At 31.6% G+C, this 14,101-nt stretch overlaps 1 protein-coding gene across 1 annotated transcript; it reads right to left on the bottom strand.

Moving 5' to 3' along the window:
- Positions 1-1,073: 1,073 nt before the first annotated feature.
- LOC141692359 (large ribosomal subunit protein uL13w) lies at positions 1,074-3,679 on the bottom strand. The gene is made up of 4 exons (XM_074497166.1): positions 3,338-3,679; positions 2,020-2,136; positions 1,815-1,902; positions 1,074-1,406 (listed from the first exon to the last, which is right to left on the bottom strand). The coding sequence occupies exons 1-4, from the start codon at positions 3,607-3,609 to the stop codon at positions 1,263-1,265; spliced, it is 621 nt and encodes a 206-aa protein (XP_074353267.1). The 5' UTR covers positions 3,610-3,679; the 3' UTR covers positions 1,074-1,262.
- Positions 3,680-14,101: the final 10,422 nt, after the last annotated feature.

Below are 14,101 nucleotides of genomic sequence, written 5' to 3'. Positions count from 1 at the left end.
TAAATACCAGATACTCTTTGCAATAAAAGAAAACAGCTAACACCTTACTCAATGCTTGATTTGAAAGAGAAAAACTAAATATATACTATACTTTTACACAGCATCAGCTTACAGAGAGCATATACCTCTTCATTAGTTGGCCCTCTGTGTTGCATCCCTCTATGGATCTTGCAGCAATTGCCGCCGCCTTGTGCATGCTCTCCTCTGCAAAAGTACCCTTCAGTTGCTCATCCACAATCTCAAATTCACCACCTTGCTAGTATGGCTTAGCCTGCAGTTTAAATATCAACAAGTGGAACAAATCTTGAAAAAATAGTTTGCAGTTTAGATTTCCCTACTACAAATAATTTAGAATTAAAATTTGATCTTATTTTTAGAGATATATTACCATATGAATTGGTGTACATATCTAATTTATTTAGTATTGTTGGAGACTGGGGATGCTCTCGAGATGACAAGTTTGACGCCATCATTATCTACTTACGTAACCAACCCGTGACATATAAACACCGAAATATTATAGGTTCAGCAATCTCCTCAAAATGTATGAAACAGGCTCAAAACAAAAGAATGTTACACAGAAGAGACCCATACACAGAAAAAGGAGAATAAGAGAGCTCCAGGTGTTTCATGGTGAACCTGGTCTTTTGGCTGAAGCTTTCATGGCGAATGAGGTCCTACAGTCCCCAACCCCAGGATTTCAGCATGCAGAGCCAGAGCTTCAAGATATGGTGTTTGGAGATGAGCTGTTGGAATAATCGGAGGATGAGGATGATTTAGTAGTGCCTGGATCCTAGATGCTGTTGGTTGCTGTTTTCTTTCGTTTTCAGTTTATGCTTTTGTTTTCTATGCTTCTGTAGAACCTACCTGTTTGTGTTGAGTTCTAGCTTAGTTTGTTCATGGCTTTAGTTGTATTGCTCCATCTCCTACATAAGTGGAGACTTCATTAATGAAATTTTGGCATTTCAAAAGAAAAAAAAATGAAAGGGGCCCAACCGCATTTGCTTTTAAAAGACAAGCTAGAAAATGAAACTTGTATCATGACATATTTGCAGAATTGAACACAACATTCATCATATAAACCATGCTCCACTTGTAACATCAAAAAACATAACTAAACTCTCCAAATTTATGACAATTATCCTGCCAAACATCAAACCATTGAAAAAAAGCTCTTTTTTCTTAATAACATATTCAGGATAAAATAATTGTTCCAAAAATTTAACAAAGATCTTTTTGCCACTAATAGTTCCAAAGACAATCTAGTACTTCACAGCAGCAATGATATCCAAGTGAGAACCTAACTTCTCCTCTGCGGCTGCCTCAGCCTTGACCTTCAGTTTGTTCAGCTGCTTCTTCCTCTCATATGCAACCTGAGCCCTCTCTTTCCTCTTAGCCTCAAGTTCCTGTGAATATACAAAAGAGCTTAGATATAATTTCTGATTGCAATACCAACGCGACATCTTATGTTTAAGAACCAGAATACAAATTTACTACAAGTTGGGTGCAGTTGCAAGTACATTCTTATATAACAGATAACTAACAGTGCTCAAATCAGATGCACAGTGTTCAAATGAAAACTGAGATGCAAATGTACTTCACGAGATCTATATCAGCGCATTGAAATGAAACGTAAAATATGTACCATACATATCTTGGCCTGCAATTAAATTCTAATTCCTAGAACAAATCGCAAACATATCCTAGAGTATAACAAAACAAGAGGGCACATAGGATGATAGGAAGATCAATTGAGACTTCAATCTTTCAGTGATTACGTTTATATCGAGCTACAAATATAATATTCGGCTTACCTTAATAGTATCATAATAGTTCCATCCAACCTCAGCTGAAAGCCGTCCCAACAGACAGTACTTGTGCCCAGCCTGAAGCCTCAAAACCCTGCACACAATATGAGGACAACCCAAGACTTTAAAAAAATAATCTATGTAAAACAAAATCAGTATGATCTCATTTTCAGATTTCTAGGGCAATTTCCAAACAACTAAATCAACTCACTTCAGAGCATCAGGAATGACCATCCTCTTCATCTTATCGTATGGGGGAGGAATTCCCTCATACACCTTCAACCTTGCAAGGGCATTGGCTCCCCTCTTGATCTTATGTGGAATCATCCTGCATTTCCCAAGGCATACATGTTAATAATCATACACGCCGCTTTGTACAAAAAATTTATAAATTAGCACATTTCTGGAGATGTATTCACACTCACAAAAATGTAAAAGTATATTACACATTCATCCACAGAGTGCACACAGCTTTTAAAACTTATCCCAAATACAGATACAAATGCACCTAATCAATCACAAAGCAAACTACTTAAATCATAACAAAAAAATCTCTTTTCATATAGAACACAAAGTCTAGCACCACTTGTAATAACAATCCTATTTTCCACAAATATCACAGCACTAATTATTGACGAAATATTATAATCCCAAACCAAACCAGATATTTACGGACCACATTAAATACGCCAAATATACACATTTGTCCGTCCCTAGAGTAGTAGCTATAACATTGAAGATAGCTGTAATATTGAAGTTACCAACACCACATTAGATATATACAAAAAATAGATAAACTTAATATAGTAGAAAATCATTAAACAAGACTCTGTCTATCTTCTGTCTGTTATTGTTCTAATTTGAAGGAAATTTACATACAGATAGTCATTTGTGTATTGTTCCATGATTAGAAATTACACAATAACAAAAGAATGTAATAATGAAATTACAATCAGAAACTCGAGACTGACCATTTCTTTCATTTAAGCAAAGATACACACTTGTTTAAAAACACAACAAACTACACATCCGGGACACATACTCACAAGTGTCAACACAGCATCTCTAATATCAATATTGCCACGGATAATCAAACACATACAAAACAAACCTAAATTTCATAGAATTAAAAACTAATCAAACTTCAAACTAAATCTAAAATGTCATATAATTAGAAACTAATCAAACTTCAAACAAACTATTTCTTCATCGAAAACCCTCCCAATCGCAGGCAGACATATAAAACTTTCATTTCAACATACCAAAACCTAATTAAACTTCACATAAACATACACAAGTGTCATTTAACATATTAAACGCCTAATCAAACTTCACACACATATACATGTCATATAGTACTAGTAGCAATTAACCACGCAACTAGCTAATTCATCACATATCAAACAATTAAACAACAAAAACAAATTTAAACTGCAGTCAAACACTAAGTAAACATGTAACTAGCTAATTAATCAAAAATGAAACAATTAAATAAACAAATTAAACTTCAAAAAATGTAAAAAAGGTACCCGCGAATAGTGCGCCAGAGGATTTTAGCAGGAGCGCGGAAATGAATAGGACCGTGAGAAGGTTTAGTGTTCATCCTCTTACGAAGAAAGCGGAGATACTTCATTTTCTGACGAACCAGACCGCCGGATAAACATATCTCCTCGCAACGAACCACCACTACTTTCTGTCCATTCAACAACTCTTTCGCGATGATTGATGCCAGTCTCCCTAACATGTGGTGCCGTGCGTCCACGACTACTTGCTTTGCGCATATTCCTGATCCGTTCACCATGGTCTCTCTCGATCTTTCTCGTCTCTCTCTCGATCTCTCTCGATGATGTGTGAGAGCGGCGAAGCTAGGGTTTTGGTGATTGAATATATTGACGTCTGTTTGTGGTTTAGTTGGGCTAGGGCTTGGGAGATCTATTGGGCTCAAGGCCCATTTTCATTTTTATTTTCTACATCAAATTAGATTTAAAATTGGGAATTAGCTTTTTTTCTTGGAGATTCAAATATACTTAATATTGTAATTGTAATAAATTCATTTTAAAGTATATCTTTTAATTTATATTATATAGTGCTCTAAAAGTCGTCAATTAATCGAGATTAATTGATAATTAATCATTGTTCGAGTAGCAAATCAAACTGATTAAGCGAAAATTGGGTCAAAATTTATTTTTTACAAAAGTCGCCAAAAATTTACTCGGTAAAAAAATGGCCTTATTGTTAGAAAAATAAAAATACTAATATTCTCGTATACATATTTACTATTTTAAAAATAGTTAGAAAATTAAAAAAAAAGGTAAATTTGTAACAAATTAAGAAAAATACTAATATTCCCGTATACATATTTACTATTTTAAATTATTAAATAATAAATTTCTTAATTTTTCATCTCAAATTTACCTCAATTCATAATTTATATCTTTACAATTAAATTATTTTAAAAATATTACATATTTTAAATTTATTTGTTTAAATATATATAATAATTATATATGTATAATTAAAAGAGTAAAATAATTACAAGTATTATTATTTATAAATAAAAATAATATTAAATTAGTTCTGATTAATGACCCGATTAATCATTTCAATTAATTCTTGATTACCCGATTAATCCCTAGACGATACCTCATCAACTAAGTTTGATTGCGGCCTTACAACCCTAGTATCCATATCTATATTCGATTACGGCTTTACAACACTAGTATCCATATATATATATATATATATATATATATATTATAATAGCAGGGTGTTAGGACGCTAACACGCGCTAATAATACACGCAAGTATACGCGTTCGCAAACAGTATAAGATTTAGATCAAATTCGTTCACACAGAGACTGTTTGGTTAATTTAAGAATATGCACTTCTACAACAATGATATGGTTATTATCCAATGCTAAGACAAATAATAAGTTGAGATTGTTTATAACTTAGAATTAAACTAACAATTATATTAAGAGAACATGAATATTGAATTAATATATATGACAAACATGGGATCCTAACTTCATTAAATACTTCATTCAATAGTCTTTTTATTATTAACCTTAGCATGTAATGGTGATGACACTAATCAGATAACACGAAACCAGTAAACGCCAACTTTCGTTATACGAATACCCTACTACCAAGCATCCACAAAAGAGATAAAAGTTTAATAGACACAAATTATGCTTAGTCCTTATATGTCTATAAGAATTGAAAACATAACGGTTTAATGCGCAAGTTATCTATTGTGATTACATAGGGCAAGTAAAATGGTTAAAATTACCTACGAATCATGCATAACAATAACACATGAACCTATGCTAGCATGGCAAGTTCTAAACCTTTATATTCACTATCGCTTCAATAGAGATTAACACGATATCTTATATGTTAGCTACGCACATAAGACGAATAAGTACAACCAATACTAGGTTATTATACAATCACCACACACTAAGGTATCAAAACAATTTAACTAAAGAAATCCATAAATAAATCCGCCAGAACCCTACGATAATGATTAGTTCATAATCGAATTCATCATCACCATGGGTTCCAATGAAAGCATGATAATAAACAATATAAGAGTAATAAGGTTCAAAGACAAATCGAAAATAAGCATCCAAGTATCGCCTAAATTAATGAAAACAAAAGTCTTCTTTTCCGTAGTCGTCTCGTACTCTCTAAGTCTTCTTATTGATCTCTCAAGTCTCCTTATTTCTAAAAACGTCTTTTTATTGGTATATATAGGCTCCAAGATGACCAGAACTCTCAAAATCTTCAATTTCGACTAAAATCAGGATTCTGGGGCAGAAACAGGGCGCAGGCGAGCTGTTTTCAGCCGCGGCCACACTGGAATAGTGTTTTCAGCGGTGCGGGCGCGGTGCAGCCGCGCTAACATTCTAGAAAAACTCTGACAATTCTTATTTTGGCCGTATTTTGAGTTCTTCTCGTCAGAATTAGGCGATTCAACTGCCCACGCGAAGCTAACGAGATTCTCTACAACTTTAGAATGACCTAAGCTTACAATTCTGCTCTCTTTTCAAAATATTTCCTTGAAAAGATTTTTTATTCATTTAAATGATGCCTAAAATGCACAAATACAAAAACACATCAAAAATACCAACAATTTGAGTTCAAAACACCAACTTAAGTATGAAATGAAGCGTTCCAAGTAGATATAAAATCCACTTATCACAAGGGAGTAGATCTAAAACCCATAAAATCTTCCAATTTTTTTCTTGAATTCTTATTTTTTTGACTTTTTTATTTAAAAAAATATTCCTTGCATTTAATAGTATCTTGATAGTCATTAATTACACCTATTAATTATGTATTAAATTTACTTTATTTTTTACCTATATAAAAATTTAGTAAATTTACTTTTTGGCACTATAATTAATATTTTAATATAAATTATTAATTGTGAATATAATAATGATTATTTTAAGGTGAAATGATGATAAAATGATTTATATTTTGTCATTTTTTATTATTCATTACAACCAGTGACGTTTATTTTCGGATAAATGTAGGTTAGCCAATTTTAATTTTTTGAGAAATACTTTCTCGGTGTTAGTAAACGAACTGTGATAAATTATGAAATTTTATATATTTTTCGGTTTACATGTAGAATCTTTATACAATTAAAATAGGCGGTCAGAAGTCGGGTGCCCATGCTGTCTTACTTTGGCAGAATCATCGAGGAGTGTCGTTGCACGTTGCAACGTTTAAACAAGGTTAGTTTGTTTTTTGTTAAGCGATTAGCCAATATGGTTGCCCATCAGTTAGCTAGGGAGTCATATTTTCTGTCTGGTCATAGTTTCGATAGGACTGATATTCCTAGTTCGATTCAAGATTGTATTGATATGGATTTGAAACCTTAATAAAATCCAAGCTTCCTGTCAAAAAAAATAGGCATGGTTTTAATTTTATATAAGAATAAATAATATCTGACAAATTCTATCAAATTCAATCAACAAGCCCCTTTTCTCCTATTAAATTTAAATAACACAGCCTTAACCGATTAGATCAATCGAGAAATTATACAATTTTTATTTCATTTTATTATACCTAAATAATTTAATATTTTAATTAAATAAATTCTTCAACTAATACTAAACATTTATATTACGAGATAGGTGTCGGCTTTTAAAATTTTCTTAATTATATTTAATATTTATAATTTTTGATTGAAAGGATCACGTTCATTTATTAATTACTATTTTTTATGATTATTAAATTTTTAAATGTATGAAAAGAGCATTTTTCTAACTAATTACTCATGTAAATTGTCACAATTTATTAAACAACTATTAATGTTAAGTGAAATAGAATTGTATGGACATAAATAAAATCATAAATAGTAATATATTAATTCTTATAAATAGCTCGTAATCTCTTTTTCTATAAAAATAATATATAATATTTTATTAATTTTGATAAAAAATGAACGATCTAAAATATTTAAAATATATTATATTCTTTGTCTTCAATATAGTTAAGTGCTAAATTGACGATTCTAAACTCGTTTGTTATCGATCAAAGGTCATTTTTGTTAGTTACAACTATTTTTTTATTTTAGAAAACTAAAATACAAAATGAACTACTACATGTTGGTCCGTACTTAAATTTAAACTGTAATCAACTAAATATAATTTATATTCAATTTAAGGGATCGTTTGTATCGTGAGATTTAATCCCCATTAACGACTAATGGGAGATAAATATGATACATATTAATTGAAATATCATTTTTATTCATTGGTTAAAATTTATGCTCCAAATAGTTCCTAACAGTTTTACAATAGAATTATATGGACAAAAAAAGTTTTTTAAACTCAATCTTTTTATTTGATTTTTTATTAATATTAGTTAATTAACATTTTATTTTATATTAATTATTATAATTATTAATATAAAATAAAACAAGACATCAATATTTTAAGCTATTTATCTTAAGACCATTTTTACATATCAGAATAATTTATTCTATACATTATTACATAAAAGATATATAACAAAATTTTTATATTGTCACGTTAAACATGATTATATTCATAATGATGTAATATATAATACACGAATTTTAATTTTTAATATTAACCATCAAATAATTTATCTTGCTCAATAACATAATTAAATACATAATTATTAAATATTCCTATGTCCTGTCGCCCTTAATGTGGCTTTATATTCTAGTTATATACTGAAACTAGTTATATACTGAAAGGCATCCAAAATTGAAATGAAGACAAGTTAAAGGAATAAATAATATTTTTGTCTATAGGATAAATTTATTCAACATTCAAAATTGAGCCACTACCTTTTTCTTGATTACATATTAACAATAAATAACAATTTCCACTGTTATCTTTTTAACGAAGTGAAAGCTATAATTTTTTTGTAATATCGAATTAAGATTATGTCCCTATTTCACAATTAGCTATTAATCGTAACGGATTAAATCAGTTATTTTAACTAATTGATTTATGTTGTTGCTATATTAAATTTTATTATTTTAAACAAAATTTTTGATAAATAGATGTATTAATTAGTTTTTTATATAAGTTTGAAAAAAACTCCTTCAAAAAATATTTTCAAAATTAACTTTTTGAAATCAAATGATTATTTTCAAAAATCTCACTCTGAAGCGCTAAAATTAGAAGTTTTTTATTTGATTAAATCTCTATTATGATTCAAAAACCCATTTGTTTGTCAAAAAAATTAAATTCACTTAGAAACGGCGCTTATCGCCTTATGATGATCAGATTCTTTTTCGTATTTCGTGTACTTAGATGCCAATCCAAGATTAGAATTCATGTAATGTGGTGTTTGTATATTTTCGTTTCATATCCTATTTTCGTGTAAAATTCAAAAATAATATAAATTTAATAATTTAATTCAATAAATATAAATATAAGATTCTTTGGTGCAACTTTTTACAAAATATATGAAACATCTATATATTTTTTATCGTAGTTAACCAGCACCTGCTACTTTTTGGATGCGCACTGGATAAATACAAAACTGAAACGCATTTTGACTTTTACAACTTGATTTTTTTGCATATCTTATATTTTTTTTCACTTTTTACGTATTTTGAAACGCACACACAAGCCGGGGTCTTTTAGTAAACAACCTCTTCATTTTTCGGAATGGGGGAAGACTTCGTACGTATTACCCTCCCCAAACCCTGTATTAAGCCAGATATACCGGGTATGTTTGGTTTGATTTGATTTTTTTTATACCACTGTGTGAAGGCGTGACTTATCGAGTAGTTTTTACTTATTGTTTCATGAAGAAGATATACAATAACCAATAGAGATCTTTTTTGCTTATCTTTTTGAGGCCGAGGGTAGGGTGTACACGAATCAGGTTGGACGCATTGAGAGAAATTAGCAACTCAATCCAATTAATTCGGCTTTTTAAAATTTCAACCCAAACTGAACTGTTTAAATTTGTAACCCAAACCAATTTGTAGTAGTTCAATTTGGATCAGTTTGATCGGCTTAGTAAATATTCAAAACTAATATTAATTATTATAAAATAAAGCAACAGGTCTCAAAGTCTAAAACACTTGAAAATAGTTTAACAAAATATTACAATCATCCATGTCAGATATGGATTATATATCCAAAATGAAGGTATAATACATTACTTAGTCTTTAAATATTATTTAAACATTAACTCGATACAAGAAAACAGTGACATTTATATCTATACAATACTATAATCACTGTAATGGGGTATAATTTGGTTTAAGGGTTATTCCCTAATTTTGTTTATTATAAAAATAAATAAATAGTGTTATATATCCGTTAAACTACTACACACATAGTCTACTTATCCTACTAAACTACAATTACAACTTATCATATTATTAAAAAAAGAAATAAATAGTGTTATATTTTTGTTAAAGTACTAAATTATTAAAATATTAGATATAGTATACTTATCCAAATAAATTACGACCACATGTTATTCTATTATTTTTTTTATAATTTTATTATTATATATTTATATAAATATTTTAAAATTATAATATAACAAAATAAATAAAAATTTAAAATATTAACAAGAACCCGTGCATCGCACGAAATTTAAGCTGGTATTCTTTAAAATTGAGAACTGATGTTATAAACTATAGATAAATGAGCCTATGTATTAGGCCTGGACATCTTCCCACGGTTATAAAATTAGCAGATTGACGTGTAATTATATTTTTAATCGAGTTGGGTTGGATCGGTTTTAAAAAATATCAAAACATATATTCAACCCAATTAAATCGGGTTGATATTTTTTCAACCCAAATATGTATGAGGTTGAAAATAATCAGTTTCGATCAACCAAAATGAGGTCGGTTCAAATCAGTTTGATCGATTCGAATTGGATTAACCATAATAAGGCCGGTTCGGATCGGTTCAGTCCGAAGGATTCACCCGCTGGATAATTTGATTGTGCAACCCAACTGCTTAAATCATCAGCCTATTTGCTTTTCTTTTTAAGAAATGCTAGATCCACAAAAAGAAATACGAAAAATTGTACATAATGACCTAGCGGATGACGTGTAATGAGTATTTAAAAACTTGTCGGTTGCTTCCGTGTTATCATCTTACTTTAATTTTATTATTACTTTTTCTTTCATTTTCTTTTCAATAAACTTTTATTTACTTTTATTTACAATATATTCTAACCTAAATTATTATTTTTTAATATATTGAGATTCATTAAATTAATATACATTTCAAATTTTTATATTGTACAATTTTACATATATACATATACTCAAATAAAATAATTTGTAAAAATAAAAAGTCTCAAATAAAATATTTTGTAACCAATTTTTTAGTGTAAATTTAAATCAATTCAAACTTTTTTAATCCATATGTTTTGTTAATTTTTTAGTTTTAGTTAATTATATTAGTCCAGAAATTCGGGTGATTGTGGCATATAATGAAAAAACTACTAGAAAAGTTGAAGATTTGATATTTTTACTTTGATATGTGAATGTAAGAAATTTATTATTTTGATTATTAGATATACTATCTTGTTACATTTTTTCTTAAAGTAGACATGTTGAATTGAACTGTTACTATTTACTATTTAGGTAATTATTGCATACTCTTTCTTTATATGATATTATCACATTTGTTTCGAATAAAATATATAAATAATCAATAATATATCAAAATTTTACTATTGTATATTGTGTACAAAAATTTGTATTAATAAAATTAAGTCTCAAATTTTTTTTTACTTGTTAATTTTTTTCTCACTTTTTACTCTCATGTCATTAAATTAAATTTTTTTGAACGGATTAAAATTTTATTTGAGACTCTTTATTTTTACAAATTATCTTATTTAAGTACATGTATATATGTAAAATTGTACAATATAAAAATTTAAAATGTACATTAATTTAATGAATCTCAATATATTTCAAAAAATAAAAATTTATGTTAGAATATAGTACAAATAAAAGTAAATAAAAGTACATTAAAAAAAATGAAAGAAAAAGTTTAACAAGTTAAAGTAAGATGCCGACAAGTTCTTAAATACTCACCATTTATCTTTCTTTTTCGAAGTTAGTTTGGATTTAGTAATTCCATTCGAGTAATGCTAGGTGTAGAGCAGACATGAGTGAGGTGTTCTAATTGTTTTTTTTATGTAAATACATGGGTCATTTTAATTAAAACACACTGCAAATTATATACAAAATTTTGTACATGTACACCAAGCATTTTCCATTCCAAATTGTAATCTAAATAGAATTTCCTTTTTTTTCTTTTCTGTACCTGTTGGGTTTTCCATTCTTTTTGCAACATTTTCGAATTCAGATAGACAATGGAGCCAATGATGATGAAGCATATAAATTTGTGATAGAGAAATTCCCAAACTTGTTTGCACAAGTTCGTGTCGGAGCAAAGAGGGTCGGACATGTTGCTCCTAATCAACCTGGTCAACTATTCCTTTACCAATATGAGCTCATCCTTGCTAGATTACACGATCAAGTGAGATATGCATTGGTCGTCATGACTGATAGGCCAGAAGTAACCAAGCCCAAATAAAGGAACATAGGCCCAAAAGAGATAACACTCCAGGCCCAAGCCGGGGTGGTCCTCGGTGCCACGTGGCACAGGACAAAAGAGTCAACTGTCTCATGTTACCCAAAATGGAACAATTGCATCCCAGTCATCCGTTGGTAAAGATCCCAAGGCAACTCTGACGGAGAAAGGACACCTGACCTCACAGTCCATCTGAACCGTCCAACCAATCACCAACCAAGAATGATCAAAGGCTAGGATGAAAAGGTACAAACCCCAAAAACCCTAAATCTTGGGACCTATAAAAGGCCCCAAAAAGAGGATTTTAGGGGTTAAAAAATTTATATTACTTAAAAAAATTTTATTCAATTAAAATTTTAAACCCCTTCCTGGGACCATTACACAACCCATGTGTAATTAGAAAATTTTATTCAATTAAAATTTTAAACCCCTTCCCGGGGACCATTACACAACCCATGTGTACTAAGAAAAATTTATTCAATTAAAATTTTAAACCCCTTCTTGGGGACCATTACACAACCCATGTGTACTAAGAAAATTTTATTCAATTAAAATTCTAAACACCTCCTCGGGGACCATTTCACAACCCATGTAAACTTAGAGAATTTTATTCAGTTAAAATTTTAAAACCCCTGCCCGGGGACCATTACACAACCCATGTGTACTCAGAGAATTTTATTCAGTTAAAATTTTAAAACCCCTGCCGGGGGACCATTACACATCCCATGTGTACTAAGAAAATTTTATTCAATTAAAATTTTAAACCCCTTCCCGAGGACCATTACACAACCCATGTGTACTTAGAGAATTTTATTCATTTAAAATTTTAAAACCCCTGCCCGGGGACCATTACACAAACCATGTGTACTTAGAAAATTTTATTCAATCAAAATTTTAAACCTCTTCCCGAGGACCATTACACAACCCATGTGTACTTAGAAAATTTTATTCAGTTAAGTTTTTAAACCCCTATCCCGGGGATCGTAACACGAACCACGTGTACTTAGAAAAATTTCGATGTAAGAAAGCAAAACCAAATACGAAACGGAAATATATTTACATGCATTCCCAAGGCAAACCAAGGCCCGGGACAATTCCAAACCAAAGTCAAACGAAATCCAAATAACAAAGTCTAAAGGCCACAAGGGCTAATTCTGAAATGACAGCAAACTATGAAGAGCAAATTACAAGGCACAAATCTCGGGTCTTCATTCTTAATTCTTCAATTCTCGGGAGGAGGAGGCGTCTTCTCGCGGCCCTCTTCGGGAGGCGGAGGTGGCTGGGTCCCGGAAGTACCCGCCTCAGCAGCTTTGGCCTCTTCACAACGGAGCTCCATCCATATTACCACCCGGATTCTCAGCCAGATAAGCAGAAGCAATGTCCCAGCAATTGTTGACCTTCTCAAAAATCTTGTTGTTGAGCTCCTCGTAGTAAGCGTGGGTACCCCAGAAAGACTCAAGCACCTCCTCTGCCCGGGCCTAGCAGCAAGCTCTTTCTTCTAGTTCTCCACCTCCACCCGGAGGGACCCAACCAACTGCTCCGCAACCTCTCGAGACTTCACCGCCTCAGCAACAACCTTCTTATGTTCTCGAGACTCCCCTTCCTTCACCTCCCGGTACTTGATGAAAGTTTCCTTCTCCTTAGTTAGCTCCTTCACCGCGGCCTTATTCTTGGCCTCCCTTATGCGGAAATTGTGAAGAATGGTGGAGCAGCCGCTGATCCGAGCATTGGCCTGAAAATAAAACGACTCAGTACTAATGCAAGGGTAGGACAGAAAATGATAAGGGAATAGCCTTACCTCCGAAACATCCCGGACAAGATGATCAAGGAAGGTATCCAGATCTTCCTTGGCATAGCAATCGAAGTCAGCAAGGGTGGCATAGTTGTCAAACATCTCATTCCGGCGATCATCCAAATTCATCCGGGCTAAGAGGTTCTTCAGCGCATCCTCCTCCACCAACTTCTGGCTCTCCTCCTTAGTAGGGCCCGATCCAGAAACCCTCCTACGCTGTGGAGTTCCGGAACCACCAGCATCCTCTTCCGCAGCCTTCCTCTTACGAGGATTCAACGATCCAACCTCCTCCTCTTCCAGCTCCACTACCTCAACCTCCTCAGGCTCCGGGACGACAGATGTAGTAACCACCGGGGCACTTTGCCTTACACTATTTCCCGAGGAACCAGCATCCCGGGCCTGAGAGCCACTACCCCCACCAGCTG

This window comes from Apium graveolens, chromosome 10 (assembly GCF_009905375.1).
Source record: "Apium graveolens cultivar Ventura chromosome 10, ASM990537v1, whole genome shotgun sequence".
In the NCBI taxonomy this organism is placed as follows: domain Eukaryota; kingdom Viridiplantae; phylum Streptophyta; class Magnoliopsida; order Apiales; family Apiaceae; genus Apium; species Apium graveolens.
This window is presented reverse-complemented; position numbering and strand designations above follow the sequence as displayed.

Excerpts from the sequence above, each read along its gene's own strand:
- LOC141692359 (XM_074497166.1), bottom strand. The coding sequence starts at position 3,609 with ATGGTGAACGGATCAGGAATATGCGCAAAGCAAGTAGTCGTGGACGCA. Across the intron at positions 1,903-2,019 it reads GTCATTCCTGATGCTCTGAA|GGTTTTGAGGCTTCAGGCTG; the intron begins GTGAGTTGATTT and ends TATTGTGTGCAG. Across the intron at positions 1,407-1,814 it reads ACTATTATGATACTATTAAG|GAACTTGAGGCTAAGAGGAA; the intron begins GTAAGCCGAATA and ends GTATATTCACAG.